The sequence below is a fragment of the Macadamia integrifolia genome, chromosome 5, assembly GCF_013358625.1.
Source record: "Macadamia integrifolia cultivar HAES 741 chromosome 5, SCU_Mint_v3, whole genome shotgun sequence".
In the NCBI taxonomy this organism is placed as follows: Eukaryota; Viridiplantae; Streptophyta; class Magnoliopsida; order Proteales; family Proteaceae; genus Macadamia; species Macadamia integrifolia.
In genome coordinates, this window is record NC_056561.1 from 22,782,239 (window position 1) to 22,806,522 (window position 24,284).

Genomic DNA, 24,284 nt, shown 5'->3' on the forward strand with positions numbered 1-24,284 from the left:
GATGATTGGTATGAAAATGAGCTCATTTTCCCCTTAAATGGGTAAAAAAAAAAAATTCCATTGTTAATAAGTGAGATTTGCACTCGAGACAGTCACTACTGGGGGGTTATTATCTTTGATTTTCTTATCAAATAAAAATATGCAAAATATGTGGAAAACTTGACTTTTAAATCATTTAATTCAAACATAAAAAGATCCTAAGATGTGGGCATTTGAAAGTCCTAAAACCAATCTGGATATATTAGATCCAACCCAATTCTACTTGAAACTAGCCTAGTTCAAAAGTGAATTAACAGATTATTTGCTTAACTCAACATCAAAGTCTTTTCATCGATGCCTCTTTATTGTCTAGCTAAGCCAAATCAATGTCAAATTCTGGAGATTTTTGAAAATACTTAAAGACTCTCTATTGATAGATTCTGAAAGAACACCTCAGGGTTGTATACATCATTCATATAGATCGCTAACTAGTACTATTAGTATGGTTCAGAATTATAAAAGAATTTTACTCATGGTTATAAAGGTAATGACCTGATACTCTGTGGCTTAATATATTCATAGCCAATTTTTACCTACTACCAACTAACCATGAGAGGAATTCATACCATAGAGACTTTGATGCAACTTCTATATGTAGTCTTCACCTACTAATTATTACTGACTATCTATTAATTAACCTTCTCATGCACTAAAGAAGACTTTGATACAACTCTATATCTTTACCTACTAACAACTAACCACCATAAGTGATCAGAGCATGCCATCTTGCTGGCAAGGTTGGTGAAAGTTTATATAGTAGTATATATCATCACCAATGAAGTAAAGAGAAGAAATGAAGAGATAGATGCCACATAGCTAAAGTTTAAAAAAATGTCAATGTTGAGTCTTAAATTAAGGTTCTTGATCACCTACTACAAATGAGAGAGAAATCAAGGAAGACCATTAAATGAGTTTACACTTCACACTGTTTTGCATATTCAGGGTTTTGGATAGGGAAATAGAATTATATAAACAGATTGATCACTTGTTTGTGTTTTTGTTTTTTTTTTAATCAAAATGCATTAATTTATTATGAGATAGTTATCCATGTTACAATTGAAGATGATGTTTCTAAAAATCATAAGATAAATTTGAGATATTTATTTTTTACGTTTTTTCAATTGTAATCCTCAGTTCTCACTTAGAGTTGGAAGAGTACATAATAATGAATAGAGTATCGATATACATGTATGGACATACATGAAATATGTGCAGATACATAGAAAGATATTTAATTGACTTAAATTCTAAAATTTGACATGTTGGTTATATGTCCATGTTGCAGAGTAGACACTTGTGATATTTGAAAAAAATAACAGATCTATTTGACAACAACAATTCATCTTATAGATAGTGTGTGTGTGCCTAGGGAGGAGATTAAATATAAAAAAGAATGAAGAAACTTGAGACTTGACGGTATCAAGTTGATGATATAATGCAATTTCATTTGTAAAATTAAGTACATAATTTTTTTTTTAGGTAATTAAAAAAAGGATGCTCCATGATAGTCATTAGAGTCAAATCTCAAGTTAAAAACTCGATAAACAACACTTTGCAATAAACGATAATAGGACATACCAATTCGAGCTCACAACCAACTGACTCAAATAGTGATAGGATAAGAGCTTCCTTCTACTAGACTATCAATCAATTTTTATTTTTTTTTAATCTTACTTGGTGGAACTAGAGTTGTTTAAAGTTTTGGGGTATTTTTATCTTATGAGGTTTGGGTTTTGCCTCTTATGAGGTTTTAGAAGTTGTGGAGTATTTTTATCGGGGATAGGGGCTATTTTTTTTTTTTTTTTCCTCTCTCATTTGTTTCCAGGAACATCAAAATAAGTCCTACTTATTTCATTAATGACATTTTTAGAATAATAAATCATCATAAATTTCAATTTTTGTTTCTATAAACATGTGATATAAAATGGATTTATCAAATACTTCTAAAGCTGTTTTTTCTTTTCTTAGATCAAAAAAATGGTGAAATGCATGTTTTGCAACGTCATCAAACAGTGACTTAATTTAGACAGTTTTGCCATGGTTGAAAACATAGAGAATAAAGAATATTTTTAGATAAAAAAAAAAAAAAAAGACGCTCATTAAATGGTTGTCTTATCTGAAAATGTTGCGCACTACAAAATGATGGTGACACCTTTGGTTACATTGATTACATGGAGATCACACTTCCTTTTTCTCTGATCACCATTCACTTCATTTACCAATCATGTTCAATGCAACTTCATCCATTGTCAATTACCATCCGATCCATACGACTCACAGTTCAATGGGCTTTCCATGTTAGAGAGAGAAAGAAAGAGAGAACATTAGAGAGAGAAAAGGATATCAGGTATGATTACACAAAAGAGTAGTGTAATTGGTGAATAACGAATTTGGTACGAACCATAAACTTAAATATTTTAAGTTTAACGTCTATTAGACACATCTTAAACCACTCACATGAGGGTATTTAGAATTCATCATTGTTTTCAATGAAAGTTAAATAATTTTTATTCAATCTTGATATGATCTGATATGACTATGGGGTCAATATGAATCCATTGAACTAGTAAAATTAAAGACCTAGATACTATTCATTAGCCAAAATAAAATAATAATGATAAGGTAACAGCTATCGTCCTAATTTAAGAGCTTTGACCTTTAGTTACCATGTCTTTTTCAGAAATGTATGTAGGGGATGCACTTGAATCCTAGACCCAATTTTCCTCGTCACCCAGAAAAGATATATATTTTTATTCGCCTGGAGAGTCCTTTCCTACCACACCATATATAATATAATAACGCCTTTTCAGGATTACACATCCACTACATTTCCACGTATTAGGTATAATTGTGCCGTTTCATATTACCGTTTGAGTCAATAGAATCAACGGACTCACGTGGTCCCCGCAGCATGTTAACGTGTTGTGGGCCCTGCTACAGCAGAATCAGTCAACCAGCCAGCCGGCTAATTTTTTAATTTTTTTAATTTTTTAATTTTTTTTTTCAGAGCTTCAGTCTGTGAGTCTGTCTATGTACGTAACACTGCCCAGGGTCTCTCTCTCTCTATCTATATATTTCTTTAGATACCTGACTGTACTATAGAGAGATACTACCCCTCCAAAAAAATGTCCCAATGCATAAGGCACTAACGCCCTTTTAACATTAACAAAAATTTCACCCCATTAAGGGGAACAATTTGTCTGGCTCAATTGGCCCATTCTTGCACACTTGGGCTTTGAGGCTTTGATCCGGCAATTTGCAGTGTTCAGTAGGGTTGGTCACTTGATCGACTCTTCTTAAGTGTATTTGATGTTTGATTTACATCAATTTTCTTGTTTTATAAGAAGTGTGATTTTAGTCTCTATTGACTCCTTTTTAGATATGTACTTAACCCCTATATGAGTCCACTAGAGACAGGATCAGGTTCACGTATGAGAACGACTTTGATCCGTGGATTTAGAATCAATTTTCTCTCTTTTCATTTAATTGATTCTATATCTACATACCAAGGACATACGTGAACTTGATCCGTTCACGGTCCACTATATAATGGTTAATAGGTCCACGAACTTGTTTAAAATATATATATATATATATATATTCAACCCATCTTCTTTGAGAACTAGGGTTGTGAATATGGAATTGGTTTTATGGATCAATTCTGATCTTAGTAATCAAAGTGATTTATATTCTAAAATTAAAATCAGACCAAATCTATTAACTAGTAGAACATAATAGGTACCAACTAGTTAGGCCGAAGGCCTAGATACTCGTCGTTAACAAAAAAAAAAAAAAAAAAAAGGTACCAACTATGAGGCTGCATCTGGTAGTCATCTAGAAAAATGTTTCTAATGTTTTTTTGTTCTATGGATAAACAAAAAAAAAAAAAAAAAAAAAAAGAAGAAGAGTCTAGTGTCAAGTTGATGTTTTTCGGTTATTTTGGAACAAAAAGAGGAAAAAAACGCTAGAAACGAGAATGACGGAATAACAAAACCTTGTTCCGTCATTTTGGTTTCGTTCCAAATACAAAAAAATGAACAGTTAAGGTAATCGTTCAAGAAATAAGGTCACCAAACATTATTTTTTTGTTTTAAAATGACATTTCAACGCATAAATTGAAAATTCTATTTCTGACATGAAAAGTCATTTCTGAAACTGAATGATTACCAAATACAACCTGAGTATCTATATATGAACATTTATTTATTTATTACACTCACTATTCATTCTTGTCGGTCAAAGATAAAACCATATTCAAATGTGGGATTAAGTCCATGGGATTTAAATTTCAAAGATTGTGTACGAGCTCACTACATGAGTTTAAAAAAAAAAAGTACTTTCTTTGGCTTAATTGATTGGTGTTTTGGTATGAAGACCATTTAAAACTTAAAAAAACATTACGAACCAGAATTAAAACCAGACCATCTCACTATTAGCAGAACTATTTGATTTTATTTCAGTTTTAATTATTTGATTAGGATTAGATTGCATTATCTGATTTGACTTAAGTTTTAATTTGAATCATATTCTATAAGTTCTTTTACAAATTCATTTAGAGAAACTACAATTAATATGTTCAACATCATTTAGAAATCTAAATTCTCAAAAAACGAAGAGTTTTATGGATATAATAGGATTGATGTAATGAAGATTCAGTTCAATTTGTGGTTTTTGACCCATTTGAAACTGAGGATTTTCTGGTTTGAAATCGAACCGAATCAACCAAACCAAACCGAAGATTTAATAGTCAAAACTTGAGGCCAATTTCGATTCGCTCTGACTATTTAACGATGGTTCCGTTACACCGTTAAGTGGATGGTCGCTAATCGCCATAGAGAGAGAGAGAGAGAGTTGACACTGGTCACTGTTACTTCTGTTGAAGCTGAAGCGAGAATCAAGGAGCAGAGGTAGCTGCATTGCGAAGATCATTTGCAGTTTAAGCTTCCCGGTTGAAAAATCCATGAAAATGGAGAATTTTTTTTATTCCGAAATTTTGATTTGAAGTTGAAACTCTGGATTTCTTTCAATTTTGAGCCAATTTCTTGATTTCTTTACAGGAGTCATAAATGAAATATTGGTGTTGTTCTCCCTGAGTTTGGCTGTCTCACTTGCTCAGATCGCCTCAAAAGAAGGTATCTCTCTCTCTCGTTCTCTCTCTTGTGTGGTCGTTGTGTTTGTCTTCCATTATCTTTATTTAGGGAAAAAGGTCGTTGGACATCTTCACTGCTACTATTCTTGGGAAATTCGTTGTTTCATTTAAACGCTTGGAATGCGCGTTCGAATCTGAGAATCTTGAATCTAACGGAGATATTTTAATGGTGGACACAGAAGACAGAGAGCCGTTCCTCCTTCTCTCTTCTATTTGTTTAAGAATTTCAGATAGTTTGCCGTTGCTTTCAATGCAACCCTCATCCGTACGCTTTCTCTCTTGGAAATGTATTTTCATAGTGAAATCGCTTAAAATTTTGATAAGAATACCAAACTTTGATAGCGGTAAAGCTTCTTTCTTTTTCGCTTTTCTTTTTCAGATATCAGATATCCAGAATCTATTTCTCTCTCCGTCTCTGCAACTTTGTGGTCTTTTAAGCTCCGAAATTTTCTCTTAATTCTCAGATTCTTAAATTCCTTGTAAGAAAATAGATTCAATCGTTCTTATAAATAGAGGAAGAAGAAACAGAATCTTCAAATTCTTGATTTCCGTTGCGAAAATCGAAGTTCGTTGATTCCTCAAAGATCTTCTTCGTCGTAGCTTCTCAGATCGAATCTGTTCTTGTAAATGTTAATCCCTACATGTACTTCTATTGTTATTTTCTACAATGGCGGTTTTGCATAATAATGCCCCACACACGTATCGCTCTCTTAAAAAAATTATCGCGTTAAAATTTCTCATCTCATTTCAAAAGATAAAACTGATATTTTGTTTTCCAGTATTTCAGGAACCAACATATGATCAGAGAGGAAAGCTCGGCGAGTTTTCGCTGACGGTGAACTGCTCTCGCCTCTGCATTCAGGTTAGTTTTTTTTTTTTTTTTTTGGGTTAACGGCATTCAGGTTAGTCTTTATTTGGTATAACGGCATTCAGGTCAGTCGGTACTCCTTCTTCGGTAGCTTCCATTGGTTGAAATTAATTGCAATTCCCTCATCATATTCTCTTTATTTGCAAGAAAGCCCGATCTACTTATTTTAGTTTATCCTAGTTTTTGGAGGAGTCTTGCCATGGAAAATAGAAATTATGTATGAGTCTGACTGTGTTTGACTTTGTGCCACGCATCAAGAATGTCCGATTCCGTAATGCCCCACGGCCTTTTTGGCGTAGGGCCCACTTTAATTGGTACCGAACACTATTCAGTCATTCGCTGCATGTGAGCCACTTGTTGACGGTGGGGTGTTGATGTGAATAAGCAGAGAGTGCAGGGTATTCTGGTGATTATAGTTAGTTTGCTTGGTTGGGTGGATGGAATGAGGCAATGAGCTGTTCAATCCTAAAAAATTTAACGGCGTTAGTTCTCTGTCTGACTTCAATTACAGAAATTTAAAAACCCCCCCAAAACCTTTTCCTGTGCTTATTCCTCTGAAATTAGAAAAGAAAAATGAAAGGGAATCAGAAAAGGTGAAATGGTGGATAGTCGTGGGAGGTTTCTGAATATGAGGAGATTAAAATGTTTTCATTTATTGACGCAGGAACTTAACCTCTGAGAAAGAAAGGGACCCGGAGAGAGGGAAAGAGGTCTTTGAGGTCTTTTTCGGTTGAGATGGGTGAAGCTCTGATGCAGGTCAGTGGGACATCCCCTTTGGTTCTTTCCTCGTTGTATCTCTTTGCCTTTTTTCTTTCAGTTTTGCATCTTTGGTAAATTTGCTTTAGTATTGTAAAGGGAATATGAGGACAAGACAAACTAGGTGTCCATACATGCAGGGAAGGGGAATCCAGACCCAGGGTTAAATGCTTTTAGTGGGTCCTATTTGGGGTTTATCTTCTCTGCCCAAGTGCTGCTCATGCTCATCATAGGTTCTTGACTGTTTATGGAAACTATCCCTAAAAGGGTTTGGCTACAGGTTTATGAATCCCGGCTTCAACCTGATAGCATCAACCATGATCCCTCATTCATACTTGGTTGACAAAGCTAGAAAGTACAGACATTTTAATTCTAAGAACAAATTGACTAAACTATCGTAGCTATTCTTACATGAGATGTTTGCAAGTTAGACAACATTTAATTGAAGGTTAGTGATAGAGATCTTCATACTGAGAACTGACAATGGAAGTTTGCATTAGTATGACCCACAAGAGGACAGGAAATTTTCATCCTTCTGGCAGCTAAAAATTACATGTGGCATTTGATATGGACTTATGGAGAAGCTAAGGGTTAGGCTTCTGGGCTTCCTCTTGTGGACGTGTGTGCACATGGTAAGGTGCAAAAACACCAAGTGAAGAGGCTATAGCTATAGACCCCAGCTAACTGGATTCTTATTCCAATGAATTGACCTTTGCATTCAGCCTTACCACCATGACCAATTAGCACCTTTTCCAAACTTCTATCTGATCCAACTATTAAAATAGGAACTGGTAACACTTGTCATTATTTCATATATGGAGGATGGAAATTTCATCCTCCTGGTCATTGCGGGTTTTTTTTGCCCTTTTCTGAACAAGTCATCAACTGGAGAAATTAGGCATGACATGAGTATGGGCCTCAATAAATAGATCCAAACCATCAACATATGTTGAAGTTTCAGCTTCTTTTCAGAAAGAAGATCTGCAATTCTTTATAGTGAAATCTTTTGAATTATAATCCCTTTCACTATTAAAGGATAAAGCAAGAAATCTACAGCATACAGTATATGTATGGAAAACACTGATCAACACAAGCTAATTATAGAGTTACAAGATTTAATTATTTTTTCAATAATTAAAGCAATAATTAAATCTATGAAGGGATAACATTCCCTTCTACTTAATAATAAACTTCTTAGAACACTCATGTGGGGAGCAAATGGTTGGCGCACGTCTTTCTGTGTTTAGTTCTATTTTATTAAGTTGGACTACCCACTAGTTCATTGAGTATGCCATTAACTATAATAGCACTTAGTAAGATGGTTTAATTTTTTTAATCCTCTGTGATCTTCAAAGAGATCTTTCAGACTTAAACTAATATATTTTTAAATAGAAGCCCATGACTTGTTTCATAAGCCGTGGAATAATCCTTCAGGGTCACTCAAATGGACTCCATCTGGGAGTCATAAACTTTTAATTAATATACGGGAGGAAGATATACTCACCTAGATGTCCTTAATTATCTGATGTAGTACGTTTTTCTTAATCAAGAAGTGCAATGAACAGCAAGTTATAAGCTTTTGACCGTGAGAATTGGGTTGCTTCAGGTAAGAAATTTTCATGTTGATCCAACGTACATTTAATGTACACCAATTTTGAGCTATACTATTTAGAAATAATACTTCGGTGGTTTCAAAGCTGAGGTTTTCCAACACTATTTGTGTAGGATTTTAGAATGGGGTTCATGGTTGACCACATGTACGGTGCTGTCATCCACATTATCCATAGTGGCTGCTCTGCATGCCATGTCTCCGTCAATAACATCCCATGAGTTTTTACAACTCCTTTTTTGGCCACATGGCAGAATGCTTTTGGCTGTGAATTACCACATAGCTTGGAGCCTAGTATTGGTGGTGGCACACGTGTATATCTTTGAGGTCACCACATCCAATAATAAAGGGATTAGCAACTTGGTTTCTTACATTTTCCTGCTCCCAAACAGGAAACTTTGGTTTGAAAAATGAAAATTAAATCTTGTACTAGAACAACTCTGTAAAAAAAAAAAAAACAAAAGAATAACTTGTTTTGATGCCATTGTTTTTGGATTTTTCCTTTGATCAGTTGTTCTATGTTTTAGGGTCAATCTACAGCAGTGGATAAAACTGCTAATGTCGTGTTGGATATTGAGAGCTTACTACAGTTGACAGACAAAAGCTCAGGAAGCCCAAAAATGACTGTAAGTAACGAATTCCTATACAAGTCTCAAGTGATTTAATTGCATTTCGTTCCCACACCCTTCCCAGACCCCATAACTTATTTATTGTTTCCTTCTCTAGAGAAAACTCTCACGAAAAGGTTCTTTTCGGATAGAGAGACGGTGTCATGCTGAAGAGGAAGATATAGATGAACCATCAAAAAAGATTCTTTTGAAAGGTGCGGACTGGCTCATTAATAATGTTAGAGATTGTGATTCCCATTGATTTAGAAATAATAATCCTTATTTATGGAGGTTATAGAAATTAACATCTTCCCTATCACTTCTAGATTTTGTATCACTTCCCAATTCATGAGTCTGCTGCAATCAGATATGATCTAAGCAGATGACTCTAGCTATTAATAAAAATATCAATAAATTGGAGATCAAACACCAAGAGCCCAAGGGAGACAATTTTTTTTTTTTTGGGATTTAGGTTACATGACTCTGTTTGCATGCTGATATGGCTAAATCATCCCTTTTGCAGTGTATTCGCAGTTGGAGCCACTGAAGCAGCCATTGATCACTACCAAAGCTTGCACAACAGCCACAACCATAGCCACCCTCAATGGTCCTAATCTCATGGAGGCAAGTGATGGGCGGAGTAAGAGACTCAATCGCCTTATATCCCCCAATCCAAGGAAGATCCTTCTCTTCTTTGCAACAGTGTAAGTGCATGCACACTCGCTAATTCATTACTGAAAGTTGCCATGGCCTCTCCTTCCTCTTTCTAAAATCTGGAAATAATGAAGCCAAAATATCGAAATGAATGATTGAAGGTGCTTCCAGTTGTCCCAACAAATGATAGGGTTGCAATATTATTGACCCAACCCAGCTATCAAGTAGCAACCCCATTTAAGTGAATCTTGGTATGCCTATGAATTTGAGGGTCAACCCCTAAAAAATATTAATTAGTTCACAACTTCTCTCCATGAATTTGAGGTCCAACCTGGCCAAAATTGAAAGTCAAGCAGAATCCAAGTCAACTCGCTGCAACTTCTGCCAGCCAAATATTTGATGGTTTGGGCCCAATCAACTTCTGTGAAAAAGCAACTGGATATCCAATCAACACTGGATTAATATTGTTTTTTTAAGGCCTATAACAGCTGATTAGAAGTATTATATGCATACATAATTGTGGGCCATCACCTAATATAATGGTGACAGCTGATCATTAGATATTGCATTAAAATTTGTGGGTCATCCCCTATAGTTATGGTACTAAGGAATCATGATACACTAATGAATAAGTACTAATGGGCTGTAACAGCTATTAGAAGAATCAATTGCATGAAAAAATGTGGGCCATCACCTAAAGGTTATTGTGACTAGGAACCATCATACACTAATAAATTTCTGTTGATCTGTGATTGATTCATGACCACTAAATGCGGTGTGGGCACTTGATATTGATAGCATTAGACTTCATTTCTTTTGCTGGCTTTGTAGATGTAAGAGGAGACATGAAGCCAGCAAGCTCTTAATTGATATTTATTGGGTGCACCATATTTTAGAAGAATCAATTGGAATCTTTCATTTGAGGAGAGATCCCCTCATTTTATATTTATCTAATTAAAGATGTCTGGTTCTTTGATTTGGTGGGTTCAGGTCCAGCATTGGCACGATGATTCTCATCTACTTCACACTGGCCATTAAAAGAAAGGTTGAGCATCAGGGAGGGTAGGCGAGGAACATCAACAATTTATTGCAACAGAAGTTGATTGGTTCAGAGCCATATATATATATATCCTCTCTCTTATGTTCTCCGTTATGTCTCTGAACCTGGGGAGCCCACAGTTAGCAAACGAGAGCTGAGCTTTTTGAATGATCTTACTGGTTTGCTGAATCTAAGCCCTTAATGTTTTGAATAGTCTTGTAGCTATCAATTGACAGAAAAGAGCAATGAAGTCGCTGGCCCACGGGGTCACCACATTGGGAGATTTTTCTTTTTTGGGCGCCCGGGGGGGGGGGGGGGGGGCGGGTGGTGGGGTGTTTGTAATGCTGGGTTAGAAGACTTTTTTCTATTATGGTTCTCCAGTGTACTCAGTGAATCTGTTTTGAGTCATCCTTAAAGCTCCATTTGGTTATTTAGTTGCAATGGGAATAGGGAATTGAAATTTTTATATTTTAAAAGAAAATGTTTATGATCATTTCTTCATATGATTGCATAAACTGTTTAATTTTTAATCATATTTGGTAATGATATATTTTATATATAATTTTTATTTTACATATTATATCAAAGGATTTTGAATTTGAATTTAATGTTAAAGTCACATGGGTAATGATTATATATATATATATATATATAGTATGTATATATACATATATTTTTAAGTATAGAAATTTTATTTTCTTTCACTTTAATTTCTTTTACAACCAAATATAGCCTAAAGAATGGTTTTTATCATTGTCTAATGATCAGTATAGATGTTCACTAAATTTCCTGATTCTGCATTTGGTGCATTTGGTTGCACAGAAAGAGACCGAAAAAAAATAAATAAATAAATGATTTCTCATATGGAGGGTTGGAGGGTCAAATTCAACAACTTCGTTATGGGACGGGTTAATGCTTTAATTTTTTTTTCCAAAAAATTAAACATATTTGAGATTTACATTTTTATAAGAGGATAAATGATTTAATTTGGTTGAAATTTTCATGTAGTTAATGAAGATCGATTCTTACATACTCAAAACTGTTCCACACTGCACAATTAGGTGTATCATCGATTTTTTATTAGATGGGGAATTGAGTGCTTAATTCTCTCTGGTCGTGGCTCTCCTGTTTAGAAGACATGAATGGCGGCAAAATGATGCACCTAGCCATAAAACCTAGAAAACCCATCTACTGTGTGGGCCCCTTCGTTGGTCCTTTTCTTTGTTTATAGATTTTTTCTTGTATTTTTTGGGATAATATTCTGTTTACAATTGTCAGCTTTTCAAGTCTTCATAGTTTTTCCTACCCAAAAAAAAAAAAATCTTCTTCTAATATATTTTTTCTCTCACACCCCATAGAGTGGGGTGGGGTGGGATGGTTATCTGAAGGGAAGGGGATCCAGACTTTGGGTTGGGTGGGCTTGGGCACGGAAGCCATAGGTCATGACCCACAATATTTATCTCTCCGACCAGCCATGAGCTAGAATGAGCATTATGTGGGTCATTCTGAGCTTGGGTTTGGGCTTGGGCGTGGGCTCATAATGAAGGAAACGGGAGGGAGAGGCTCAAGAGCGTTGGGTTTGGGTTGGGTAGGTGGTTGTCGGATAAAGTGGGGTGGATGAGTGTGGTTTTTGGTTAGGGGATCTTTCAACCGTTGGATTCCCTCATTGTCAGATGTCGCAGATTGAAAGCTCATTAGGAGAATTCTTCACTTGAGAGGATCTTACTCCTATCAAAAAAGGTTGTGAAAGTCAGATTTAGGGCTATGTTTGGTGGTCAAGAGTAAAAGAAAAGAAAAAAGAATCTAGTTCAACCGATCATATCCGTATTGGGAGAATCTTCTGGTTGAATCAGTATGGCTGTGTTTGGTAGCCAAGAGGAGAAAAAATATGTGTGTTTGGCTACTATTAGACAAAAAAGAAAAAAAAAAAAAAAAAAAAAAAAAAAAAAAGAAAAAGAAATGACAAGAAAATAGAAAAAAAATGTGTGTTTGCTTACTATTAAAAGAGAGGAAAAGAAAAGAAAAGAAAAGTTTTTGTATTTTCTCATGTTTTTCTTATGTTTTTTGTAAGATTTTTTAAAGTTAAAAATGAATCTTGTCTTGTTGCGGGACATGCCAAGTATAAGGAGAAATTTTTAAACTAAAAAAAAGTGTAATTTTCTTCTCTTGACTACCAAACACAGCCAATAGATAAATTGACTCCTATAGATAAAGTGATACAGAGAAGGGTAAGAAGGTTAAAACATCAATTTTTTTTTTTAAAAAAAAATTAATATCAGGGTAACTGACTAACTGTGTCCAATCCCCCCAATACGCCCCAATACTGATCCGAACCGAGCTCCAGCTCAAGGTTTCGAATCGGTATTGGTCATGGGGCAATACCGTATGGTCCGTATCTGTGTATTGGTACGAACCTAGGATTAAAACAATTAAAATAATCAGTTTAAATTCAAATCAAGGGTAAATATGTCCAAGCAAGATCGGATCTTCTTATTGAGACCTATCCTATTCACGATTCCGATATCTGAAACTATCAAATCACTCTGCTTGGCGCGGACTCAAATATCTTTACCGTTACGATTGTTATAAGTAGCTTGGGCCTCAAGCTAAGGTACGAAGGGAGATCAGAGTTTCTAATTTTTTCTTTCTTGAGATCTTTAGCAGTATACGAGAATCGGAAATTAGGGTTTTGTGGGTCGAACTGCAAAAAAGTCCTTGTTCTCTACTTCTCTTCATTCTCCATCAAGTGTTTGTTCATACGAGGAAGACCAGAAGTGATTCAGAATGACTGAAAGACCATCAAAGCTTCGTCGTCTTTCCAGTTTGGATTCGATTGCAACAGCTATTCTGAATGAGTACGTTAGAACTTCTCCTTCCTTTAACTCTTTTATTCAGATTTTTCTTTTTTAAATTGTTCTAATATGGCTATAGTTCTTCAACGTTTTAACTTATGATCTCGTTACAAATATTGTTTCAGGATTGATGATGATGTTTCTATTGGAAGAAAGAGTCACTTGAATTTGTTCATGGGTTCTTCTTATATACCCAAAGAGAATGAGTTTAAACCTAAAGGGGAAGATGCTCACTTCATCTGTGAAAATCAACAAGTATTCGGCGTTGCTGATGGTGTCGGATCATGGGCTAAGAAGGGAATTGATGCTGGAAAATATGCTCGGGAACTCATGTCCAATTGTGTAATGGCGGTTGAAGATGAAGTCGTGGGTTCTGCTGTGAATCCTTTGAGTGTATTAGAAGAGGCCTTCTCAAACACCCATTCTGAAGGGTCTTCAACTGCTTGTATCGTAGCCATGTCAGATGATAATGTAAGTTCTTCCTTTTCTGCGTTTTTTAGTTTCATGTCAAATATTTTAGGGTTTAGGGTTTTGTGTCCATAACGATTTGCTAAATATACACCCATTGTTTGATCCATGTGAGAAATCGCTTGCAGTTTATAATGCTTAGGCTTTAGGGTTTAATGTGCACCATGATTTTCCATATCTGCATTGTTTGATCGATGTGAGAATCCCTTGCATTTTATGATGTTTAGGGTTTAGGGTTTAATGTGTATCATGATTTCCCATATCTGCATTGTTTGATCCATGTGAGAAATCACTTGCATTTTATGATGCTTAGGGTTTAGGTTTTAATGCGCACCATGATTTGCCATATCTACATTCTTTGATCCATGTGAGAAACGTCTTGCAGTTTATGATGCTTAGGGTTTGTGGTTCAATGTAAATCATGATTTGCCATATCTGCAGTCATTGTTTAATCCATGTGAGATAGAAGATCCCTCGGCCATCATGACATTCGAGGTAGTTCTGGGTTATCTTTCTAATGATCCAGTAGAACTGTCAACCGGTCAGTTTGGGACGGTTTCGGCCTGGGATGAATTGGTTTTAAGGTGAATCTGAAACCAAATCAATATCAGAAGTTTCTGTCTGGAGGGTTCAGTTTTGGTTCGATTTGGGGTCGATTTCTCATATTGACTTGTTTCTTGTTTTGATCTGCTTCGGGTTCGGTTTTGACATATATGTATGCAAAATTTGGGGAAAAAATAGGCTTCTTAATGAGTTTTGTGCTGGTATTGGACTATATCGTTTGGTTCGGTTATAATCCATTTTTCCACTTGATTTTGGTTCGGGTTAAGATGGTTCGCACAGTTTGGTTTAGTTTCAGATGTGTAATATCTAGTCCAAAGTAGATCCAATAAGGGTTAGTGCGGTTTGGGCTATATTGGCTTAGTTCTGGCTGGTTTCATTGGTTTGGTTAGGCTTTGACACCCCTATGATCCACCTAATAGGTGATGAGCTAAATGTAAATACTTCTTTCATTTGTAATCTGTTTCAACAATTCAAACTTCATCTGGGTGCACAATGCTTACATTATTCTCCTCCTTTTTTTTTTTTTTTTTAATGAAATACAGTGCTTACATTACGCTAACGTGGGAGACAGTGGCTTCATAGTGATCAGAGGGGAAGAACTCATTTATTGTACCACCTCGCAACAACGCCGGTTCAATTGCCCATTTCAACTAGGGAAACATAGTGACAATCCCAGTGTTGCTATTGTAAGTATTATATTTACAAATTGACTCATCTTCTATTGAGACCAATTTATTTTATAAAACCCTCTACTTAACTTGTCTTTTGTTGTTAATTTGAATGAAACAGGAATCCAAAGTTGAAGTTGAAGAAGGAGATATCATTGTTGCAGGCACTGATGGACTATTTGACAACCTATTCCAACAAGAAATATTTGAGATTGTAACAGAATTTACTGATCTCATTGGGATGTATCCATACTTTGTGGCTCGGCTGATTGCTAAAGAAGCAGAGATGAGTTCCAGAGACTGCAATCGTGAGAGTCCCTTCTCAATCTCTGCAGAGAACGCTGGTTATTACCATCCTGGTGGCAAAAAAGATGATATAACAGTGGTTGTTGCTCATGTTGTCTCATCATTCGGCGAAATTTGTGAACGTACTGACACTTGTTAACGTACTGATTTGACGATTATAAATAGTTGAGACTTGAGAGTTGAGACTCGCCAGATATTTGGCTGTACATGATTTTTTTACTGATTCTTTGTCACCAAGTGCTGAATTATGTAACAAGAGGCCTGCTTGATGCAGTTGATATTAAAAAAAAAAAAAAAAAAAAAAAAACCCCTTACATGGGTTTTGAGCTCTTTCAGTTCATTCAATGCTGGTTGTATGCTCTGGATAACCATATTTAGTTAGATTTATATCATGTGTTGTATCATTGTTTGAATCATGTTTCCAGTTCCACTTTTTTCTTTTTCTCAAGTCTTTCCTCTACTCAATTCAGAGTTCCTCCATGGAAACATGATTCAGACAAAAGTTATCATACTATGTGATGAAACAGGGGGCTTCAAGGAAAAACATGGAAAAAACAAAGGCTCAAGGATTAAAATGAGGTTAAATATGGACGAAATCTTTATGATCGCGTACAGGTGTAGTGTGATGCAGACTCTACTCTTTCTGATATGTCAAAACCAAAATAACTGATTTTTTGTATATCACAAGTAGGTCCAAAAAGATTAAATAGATCAGTAATTTAACCCAAAAAAGAAAAGAAGGGAGAAACCTAATACTTGGGGAAAGGGAGGCCAAAAAAACCAAGGAAAAAAATAGAGGAAATTGTTCAGAATCTCTAGGATGTTTGACCGTCGTTGGCAGCAGCTTCAAATGTCTCCCCGGCCACAAGCTCTGGGACTTCATCATCATCATCCTCCTCTTGGATTGCACCTGCCCCTGGTGCTTGCTTCTGGAACTGCTCTGCCAGCCTTCTCAGATTGTCCAAGTTATCTGGCCCTGAAAAATAAACCCAAAGAATAATCAACCAATGGAACAACAAACTTGGTCCCTCAAGTAAGAGTTCAGCGCTTCAAACCTAAAATGAATAACTCTGCCATCGATTTTCAATATTTATCAAAATAATACTAGTGGAGCTAAGATCGGGAACTATTACAGATGGAACAATATATGAAATACACCCACATGATGGAAAAGGACCAATTAGACCATTATGGTATTATTAGTATTTGAGCAAAAACTGGAACACATGTTTCAGCAGAGCTACAAGAGGAACCTATTGCAGATGGAACAATCCTACAACAATACCCATTGCCCAGAGAGCCAGAAGAAACCTTGGCTACTTGAGCAAGAATTAATGAGCATCCTCATATATAGTAATTTCTAAAAGTAAAATGAATAGACAAATGAATGCAAATTGAAGACAGCAGGAAGAGACAAGAGCGGGCATACCCAATTGGTTGATGATTCCGGGGAGAAGATCCTGCAACTCTGGAGCAGAAGAAATTCAGGTGTTAGCCACTTAAAAATAACATTTAAAAAATAATAATAATAAATAAATACAAGCAAACTGAAAGAAAAATAAAGAGGCTACCGCCAGCAAAGGCATCAGCAAAACGGTGGCAATTGCACAAATGAAATATTGGGTCAGATGAAAAATAAATAGGCGGCCACCGCCAGCAAAGACATCAGCAAAATGGTAACAATCATACAATTGAAATAATCACTTGGACAGATTTAAAATAAAGAGGATCCAATAAAGAGCACATGAATCTTTTTTTCACCATTTAGCTCTATTCAAATTCATACTTGTTATTAGCATTAAACTATGAATGTTTTTTCCTCACCACTTCTAGTATCATTTTAGACCTACCCCAACTCTTTTAGCTCCTCCTTCAATCTTGAATCAAATCACCTCTCCGTATTAGAGCATTTGAAGGCATCCGTTGCACATGTCCATGCCACCTCAAAAAACTTTCTTGCAGCTCAATATGTATCAGAGCTACTCCTAAATTAGCTCTAATTTGTTCATTCCTGAATTTAAATATTCTACTTTAACCAGTCATTCACCTCAACATCTTCATTTCAGCTTACATTATGTTTGTTTATATATTGTTTTGTTGCGGCCCAACATTCAACTCCATACATCATTGTTGATTGTACAATCACACATTCTAGTTCTTTGTACTACATTATCCTATATTTCTCATTTATTTATGATTGAACCTAGGTACCTGAAATTTCACTTAGCAGTATCTCTCTACCATAAACAAAATAGCTTCCGTTGTTGATCTTCCTAGCATAAAACTAAATAGATTACCTGAAATATTACTTTCTTGTTGGTTTTCAATCTCTCTCGCCCATAGTTTCATAGTTTGGCTAATATATTATATTCCTCTATGGTTATTATAGCTTCGTACATCATTTTTACTTTTATATATCGGAACCACAATGCTTCTCCTCCAATTAATTGGCATTTTTTCTTATGTTCATAACATTATTAAACAACTTTGTTAGATAAATAATTCCACTAATTCGTAATCTAATTCAAGACCTCTATTGGAATTTGTTAGTCACATCACACATGTATCATCTAAGTTACAACTACATATGGGTAGGACAGACTGACAAAGATACACTTATATGGAGAATGCAGCAAAGGAAGGAGACAATACTTTTTGTTTGAGGAGAACCGCTAACAACCCAAGTGTTGGCAGCAATCGATGCTTGAACTGAAACATACAAAAAATACAATTAGCAAATACAGAAAGGTATGTACAAATGGCCACACATCTCATGTCTAGCTGGTTTGTACCTTTGGGGTTTAGAAATTGGATGACAATGTCATCCTTGAATATGTTGACTTCCTCAATGGCAGGGATGGCATTTACCCCTATTCTCTTTAGGGTGCTCTGGAGCCTTTTGTCATCTGTTGTTGTAGTCTTATGAACTGCCTTCTTCTTTCTGTTGTCAAGAGCATAAATAGTAAATACATCAGACGGATTAAAATTCAAATTATTCACCCCCCCCCCCGGAATGCAGGAATAGCAGGTCCCTTGTTCAGGAGAAAGCATCAGCAAGTATTTGCCAAACTACCTAATGTAGACTAGAATTGACAAGCCAACCTAGTCCCAATGTTGCAGGATATTCTCAGAGAACATTTGATCAAATAACAGAATAGTTCAAAATATATTAATAACAAGGATGAGATCAGATCTGAGATTAAGAATATCAATCTCAGATTATAGGGTTTCAGAAATCAGAATAGAAGCAGATAATAAAGGGACTAATGGAATGATGAATTAGGTTTGGGCAGGTTCTGAAACTTGTTAATAGAATCTACAATTTTCTGGACATAACCAGAAAATTATGCTCACCGATCCTCTTTCTTTGGACAGAACTGAGAAAAGAAATTAATTAAATACCTGTAACAGTAGATCAGATCTAGAACACCTTGAGTCTATGGAAGAAAAGAGAGAGTAACTAAAAGAGAACCTCTCGAGCTTCACACCGCAGAGAGTCAATTAGATCAAACACCAATTCCATCAGCCTTGATCAAACACAAGACAACTCTTCATGAAGAAGACAATAGCAACAACCATTAATTTTTTTTAATCAAAATCATCTCTTTTTTAGGAGCCTCCTCCTCTTAGTTATAATGTTGATGGGGGAGGGAATTACAAAATAAAAGGTTCCTCAAAAAGGAAACCAAATATTCTCCTAATACAATGGTTACTAAAAACTAAAATTAGAAACTAATTGAAAAAGGAAACTAACTACTAATGACTTGACTCAACTAACAACTTGACTCTTAAGGAAACAAATATAACTTAAATCAAACCCAATTAAAAAAGAAACTAATGAAAATGGAAACTAACTAGTAATCCCGTATGCATCATTTTAGCCCCCATTTCAGACCCATTAAAGTGGTTTATTACACTCAAAACACATGGAATCAAATGCCCAACATGTATGGAACCCAACCCTAGGCTTATTCTTAATAAAACAAGCATTTTTTTGGTGATTAATCTGCATCACTACCCTAAGAGAACTTTTCCTGCCATATGCCAGCTGAAGCACAGTGGATTATGCATAGTACTATTACTTGTACATAGTATCAAATGGGAAAATAGGCAATTCAACCCATATGGGAATCATAATGAAGTTTTAATAAGTAATAACAGCAGTTCTAATAGCGAGAAACATGTCTCAAAATAATCTAGCAATAATAGCTGCCAACATCTATCCACATGTTCTTCAGAATCTACATACAGAATGGAATTTGGGCCTCATATATATGATACAGTACAAAAAATCTACAGCACTCCTACACATACTTCCTCTCAAAATACTGGAAATATTTCTTCAAAAATTAATCATACTTTCTTGTAGTAAATAACTCTACAAACTGAACTGCCACAGTCATTTAAATAAGAAGTGGAAAGTGGATAGAAGTTACCCACCTTCGCATGCTACCCTTACCACCGGTTCGTACTGCACTGGCCATCTTCATAAGCTTCTCCCGATCCATCTGCACAGAGAAGGAACATGCCTTGTTATGCCAAAACAACTGCGGATGCTATTAACAAATATCCAATGGACCTTTGCAAGGGAGCAGAGATTAACATAAACAGAATCTTCATAGGGATACAATTCCCTTTACATAATTGACAGGACGATCTTCCTCAATATAGGGTAAACTGTATTCTTCCCAGACTTCATATTATTAACCGTTCATTCCCTTAGAATCACTCAACCTAAATGAAGTACTAACAAATTTTCCCACAATTTCCTCAACCATAATTGTCAAATAATGATGCTTCTAATTATTTGACTATAATTATAGTTCAAGACTATAGCCAGTATCACAATTCACAGGATTAAAACAGTATCGACTAGAGTCCACAGATGTGAAAAATAAGTAGAGATCAAGTTTTCAAGTGTAAAAAGTATGAACGTGGAAGGCCTATGTTCAATCGTTGAAAAGAGAATCATTCCGAAAGGAAGCAAAAAAGAATTTGAGCCCTATCCATAAAATTCTCTGCACCGTAACAACAATAGTTCATCCTCAACGGTAGAATAATGAACATGTACCAAATTGTATGCAGCCAAAAAATGAACACTGAGACAATGTCAAGACATAAAATCTTCTCAGAAGCTCCTGTAGGAATTCTTATTAATAGATAAAGTACAAAACCATTCCATGAAATCTAGAGTTTCCATTGACACATTAATAAGGTCAAGTTAATCCACATAGCCGACACAGTCAATACAAAATTCGTTCAAGATACACCAACTCCTAGTCGCCCCATAATTATGCATGGAAATAGATGAATCCGTTCTTTCCCTGACATAATAACCCCCCCCCCCCAACAAAAAAAAAAAGAAACCTCTGAACTCAGACTTGAATAAAGAAATCAAGGAACTTCTTCCCATAAGGCTCCATCGGTTTCCATGTAAAATGTCGGAAAAAGAAAAGTTATTGTAAAATAGGACTTTCCAATATTTGTTTTAAAGTTGAAAAAAAAAGGGGGGAAAAAAAAACTTAGAAGTAGGAACTTTTACATGGAGGAAAATTTCATCTGAAATCTCATTTGCGCAGAAATTCTTTAGAACAAAACAAGAGGGCCTAAAATGAATCGAAAAAACTATGGAAAGATTAAAATGAAACAGGAAAGAGGAAACCCCAACGAACAGTCTCAGCATATCAAAACAGAAAACCAGCAAAGCAACTAATATGAGCTTTACTGGAGGATTTTGGCCAGATGTTGGGTGCCACAGCAAAAGAGGGTGGACCTCGGCACAACAGTAAGGCTGCTCCATTGTGACCTAGCGGTCGTGGGTTTGAGTCAGGAAACAACCTCTCCGTGAAGCGGGGGCAAGGCTGAATACATTCTAACCCTCCCCAGACCTTGCAGTGGCGGGAGCCTTGTGCACTGGGTACGCCCTTTCTTATTGGGTGTCAGAGTGTGTATCTAGAATCAGGAGATGCAAACATCCAAGACCTGACAACTACCATAGCAGAATCCCCTAAACAATTAACCTAGATGGTTCCAGCCAAAGTGACCATCCTTTGCTTCTGGAAAACATATAAAATATATTCTATAAAACATTTAGAAGCATGGAACCGAAGGTAAAAATTGCACTAAATATGTGTCAAGAGTCCTAAGCATGCCAGCAGCCTACGTAAACCCATGTCTAACATGAGGCTTCTCATTAAAAGCCTGATCTCCATATTACTTCGACTAATGTAACTTTACAATTTCCCATTAAAGGCCATAACTCCATATTACTTCCAATATCACTTGGTTGAAAAGCATGCAACATTTTTAGCACTCTCACACCTACCAGCATCCAAGCACACCCAATAACACTTGTAATACAAGCAATTGTGATATCAACATGTCAGCCAAGCAAACAACCAGATCCAAATCTTACATGAATAAGAAGTCAATCAACGCCCATGAGCTGTAGCAACACCAATAAATAGAGAACTAGGAGACAGGCAGGTGCAAAAGCAGAAACAGAAAACCCATCAAGCCTCACATCGAAAAACCCAAATTTTTTTCAGTCCAATACTTATACGGAACCATCAAAACCTCCGCTAGCTAATAGCCCTGCCAAAGCATTCAAAACCCTAAAATCTCCAGAATCAATAGCTCATTCAACGAAATCACAGTGAGAAAACCATTAAAAACCAGAAACATAAACCCAAACAACAGTTAAGCTTACAGAATAAGACTCCTCCGTAAAAGAGCTAAGAAGACACACAGAAACCGAAATGCTTACAGAGGAATTAGAAATCAAGACCAGAATCGAAACCCAGAAGAAGAAGAGGACGGTTTATCGTAGTATACCTTTGCGAGGGTTTTGTGTATAAAGATAAGAGAAGCTACAGAGGTTTTAGACGCCGCAAGCACAACTGGGAAGACCTCGCTCTAAGGATTAACGAATCTATATATCAGGTCGTACATTTCCGAAAATGCCCCCAGTGGAATTTCTTAATAGTTAAATAGTTACAATTTACTCTCTTTTCTAAATTTTCTGTGAAAGAAGTCTCTGTAATATTTAGTGTGTCACGCCGGAGATCCGGAGTGAGATCCCCGGCAATGGCGATTTGAGAAATCTCGTTTCTAGAGTCTGAACCTCTTCATCTCTCATGTTAACAACCGATGATTACGAGTTTTGAATGGAGCTACAAGACAAAACCCAACGAAAATAATGAACTTCGCAACAATGGGAGGAGCTGAGCTTGCAATGGTTTCTCTTCCGATGTGGTTCCGTCACACAATACGCAAGTTTGACTACTCTATATCTCTCAAATGGGAGGTCAAGTCTCTCTCTCTCTCTCTCTCTCTCTCTCTCTCTCTCTCTCTCTAGTACCATATTTGTTACTTTTCTTCTTACATTTCTGTCTTTTGAGTATTGGGTTAATTGATTGATTACGAGATTTGTATAACTAATTCTGGGTAGTTCAGATTTGTTCTGGGTATTCTTTTATATCGATGATAAAAGCCATGAAAGGTACTTTTTTCTCGTTCTGCCCACAAGATGCAACATTGGCTCCGCACAAATGGGTGTAAAAATTTCTAATGACTGCTTCTTGATGGGTTGTTTATTTTATTTTATTCCTGTTCTGTTATTGTGCTTTTCCTTTGTCTGTTCATGGTGGGTTTGGATTAAAGATTGAAATTCCATTTCTTGATCCGATATCTTCAGTTTTTGGAAACTTATAAAGTTCTTCTGTCAAACCCTGATCAATGAACCTACAAATTCCCTCAAATTGTATCCGACTAAACCCAGGTATTGTAGGCATTCCCTCATTTCCATTCCGGAGCATCTTAGTCTCCCAGAGACTAGTGGGTAGCGGTTTTGGTACGATTCCACATGAAAGAGGACCTTAAGAAACTCGGTGCTCCATACGGGGAAATGAAAGCAGAATTAGTTCGGACCTTTCCGTTTTTTTCTCCTGCAATCAAACTAAGTGGTAACGAGCAATCAGACAAAGGAAAGCCTTTATTGATTGAATGTTGGCATTCTTTATGAGATGATTATGATTTTAGTTTTTTCTTTTTACATTTCATGGGTTTCTCTATGTTCACATAGTCGAATTAATATGGGTTTATAGCTTTACTTATGCCTTCTTGTACATCGTTCTCCAAGCTTAGTTTGATTGTCTGAATCTTTGGCGATCCAAAGAAGGGAGTTGTTTACTTATTTCATGCTGAGACTCAATGGTTAATCTTTCATGAATCCATTGTGTGATTTTCTGGGCATTGCTGCTAAGTTTTGTTGGATTTCTTATGAACGGAATGCCTTTCTCATTCTCCTTAGAGTTATATAGTTTGACCAATTCTAGGAATTTCCTAACACATTGTTCACTTCCTCTTTGATTTAAATTATTTCCAATGATTCTTTCTTTTTTATTTGCATCTTGAGGCAGGCAAAGTCTGTTTTTTCAGCGTGTTTACTTTATATTAGTTTGTGGGATCAGGTTTTTCTTCTTAATTTCTCGGTGTCTGAAGGGAGCTTTCTAGTTCAACAATCTGCCGTTGGAATTGCTTTCTCCCACCTTTACTTCTTGTGTCTTATTCTTTCTTTCCTTTTTATTTTTTTAATTGGGTTTTAGTACCTCAATTTAAAAGATGCCTTCAGGTTTCAGAAATTAGAAATTATTTTAGTTATATTTTCCGTCTTAAGTCCAGTCAGATACCATTTAGTCGTTCC

At 35.9% G+C, this 24,284-nt stretch overlaps 4 protein-coding genes across 13 annotated transcripts in view; 3 read left to right on the forward strand and 1 right to left on the reverse strand.

Moving 5' to 3' along the window:
* The first annotated feature begins 4,872 nt into the window (after positions 1–4,872).
* Positions 4,873–11,223, forward strand: LOC122078188. 6 transcript variants are annotated; one of them, XM_042644071.1, is made up of 9 exons: positions 4,873–4,946; positions 5,097–5,532; positions 5,653–5,817; positions 5,968–6,050; positions 6,721–6,812; positions 8,949–9,047; positions 9,148–9,244; positions 9,553–9,733; positions 10,674–11,223. In XM_042644071.1, the coding sequence occupies exons 5-9, from the start codon at positions 6,792–6,794 to the stop codon at positions 10,747–10,749; spliced, it is 474 nt and encodes a 157-aa protein (XP_042500005.1). In that variant the 5' UTR covers positions 4,873–4,946; positions 5,097–5,532; positions 5,653–5,817; positions 5,968–6,050; positions 6,721–6,791; the 3' UTR covers positions 10,750–11,223. The 6 variants fall into 6 exon arrangements, with proteins under 6 accessions (XP_042500005.1, XP_042500007.1, XP_042500006.1 ...); XM_042644073.1 differs by having other exon boundaries at positions 5,976–6,050; XM_042644072.1 differs by having other exon boundaries at positions 5,097–5,453; positions 5,568–5,817.
* Positions 11,224–12,996: 1,773 nt separating this feature from the next.
* Positions 12,997–15,851, forward strand: LOC122080349 (probable protein phosphatase 2C 55). The gene is made up of 4 exons (XM_042647303.1): positions 12,997–13,577; positions 13,700–14,045; positions 15,149–15,292; positions 15,396–15,851. Exons 1-4 carry the CDS (start codon positions 13,507–13,509, stop codon positions 15,717–15,719), a joined length of 885 nt encoding a protein of 294 aa, XP_042503237.1. The 5' UTR covers positions 12,997–13,506; the 3' UTR covers positions 15,720–15,851.
* Positions 15,852–16,229: 378 nt separating this feature from the next.
* On the reverse strand, positions 16,230–22,564 carry LOC122079433 (nascent polypeptide-associated complex subunit beta-like). Of its 3 annotated transcripts, none has more exons than XM_042645895.1 (6): positions 22,415–22,564; positions 20,021–20,088; positions 18,373–18,521; positions 18,233–18,289; positions 17,010–17,048; positions 16,230–16,556 (listed from the first exon to the last, which is right to left on the reverse strand). In XM_042645895.1, the coding sequence occupies exons 2-6, from the start codon at positions 20,086–20,088 to the stop codon at positions 16,396–16,398; spliced, it is 474 nt and encodes a 157-aa protein (XP_042501829.1). In that variant the 5' UTR covers positions 22,415–22,564; the 3' UTR covers positions 16,230–16,395. The 3 variants fall into 3 exon arrangements, with proteins under 3 accessions (XP_042501829.1, XP_042501832.1, XP_042501831.1); XM_042645898.1 differs by lacking the exon at positions 22,415–22,564 and adding an exon at positions 22,347–22,367; XM_042645897.1 differs by lacking the exon at positions 22,415–22,564 and adding an exon at positions 21,996–22,194.
* A 30-nt stretch (positions 22,565–22,594) lies between these two features.
* The window catches only part of LOC122079432 (pentatricopeptide repeat-containing protein At5g24830), a 13,323-nt gene continuing 11,633 nt past the window's right edge, over positions 22,595–24,284 (forward strand). For all 3 annotated transcript variants that reach the window (XM_042645893.1, XM_042645892.1, XM_042645894.1), the window contains exon 1: positions 22,595–22,886. In XM_042645893.1, coding sequence (XP_042501827.1) covers positions 22,779–22,886 — 108 coding nt within the window. In that variant the 5' untranslated portion in view covers positions 22,595–22,778. The remainder of the gene's footprint in view (positions 22,887–24,284) is intronic.

Excerpts from the sequence above, each read along its gene's own strand:
- LOC122078188 (XM_042644071.1), top strand. The coding sequence starts at position 6,792 with ATGGGTGAAGCTCTGATGCAG. Across the intron at positions 6,813-8,948 it reads TGGGTGAAGCTCTGATGCAG|GGTCAATCTACAGCAGTGGA; the intron begins GTCAGTGGGACA and ends TCTATGTTTTAG. Across the intron at positions 9,048-9,147 it reads CAGGAAGCCCAAAAATGACT|AGAAAACTCTCACGAAAAGG; the intron begins GTAAGTAACGAA and ends TTCCTTCTCTAG.
- LOC122080349 (XM_042647303.1), top strand. The coding sequence starts at position 13,507 with ATGACTGAAAGACCATCAAAGCTTCGTCGTCTTTCCAGTTTGGATTCG. Across the intron at positions 13,578-13,699 it reads GCAACAGCTATTCTGAATGA|GATTGATGATGATGTTTCTA; the intron begins GTACGTTAGAAC and ends ATATTGTTTCAG. Across the intron at positions 14,046-15,148 it reads TAGCCATGTCAGATGATAAT|TGCTTACATTACGCTAACGT; the intron begins GTAAGTTCTTCC and ends AATGAAATACAG.
- LOC122079433 (XM_042645895.1), bottom strand. The coding sequence starts at position 20,088 with ATGGATCGGGAGAAGCTTATGAAGATGGCCAGTGCAGTACGAACCGGT. Across the intron at positions 18,522-20,020 it reads GGTAAGGGTAGCATGCGAAG|AAAGAAGAAGGCAGTTCATA; the intron begins GTGGGTAACTTC and ends TCTTGACAACAG. Across the intron at positions 16,557-17,009 it reads CGGAATCATCAACCAATTGG|GGCCAGATAACTTGGACAAT; the intron begins GTATGCCCGCTC and ends TTTATTTTTCAG.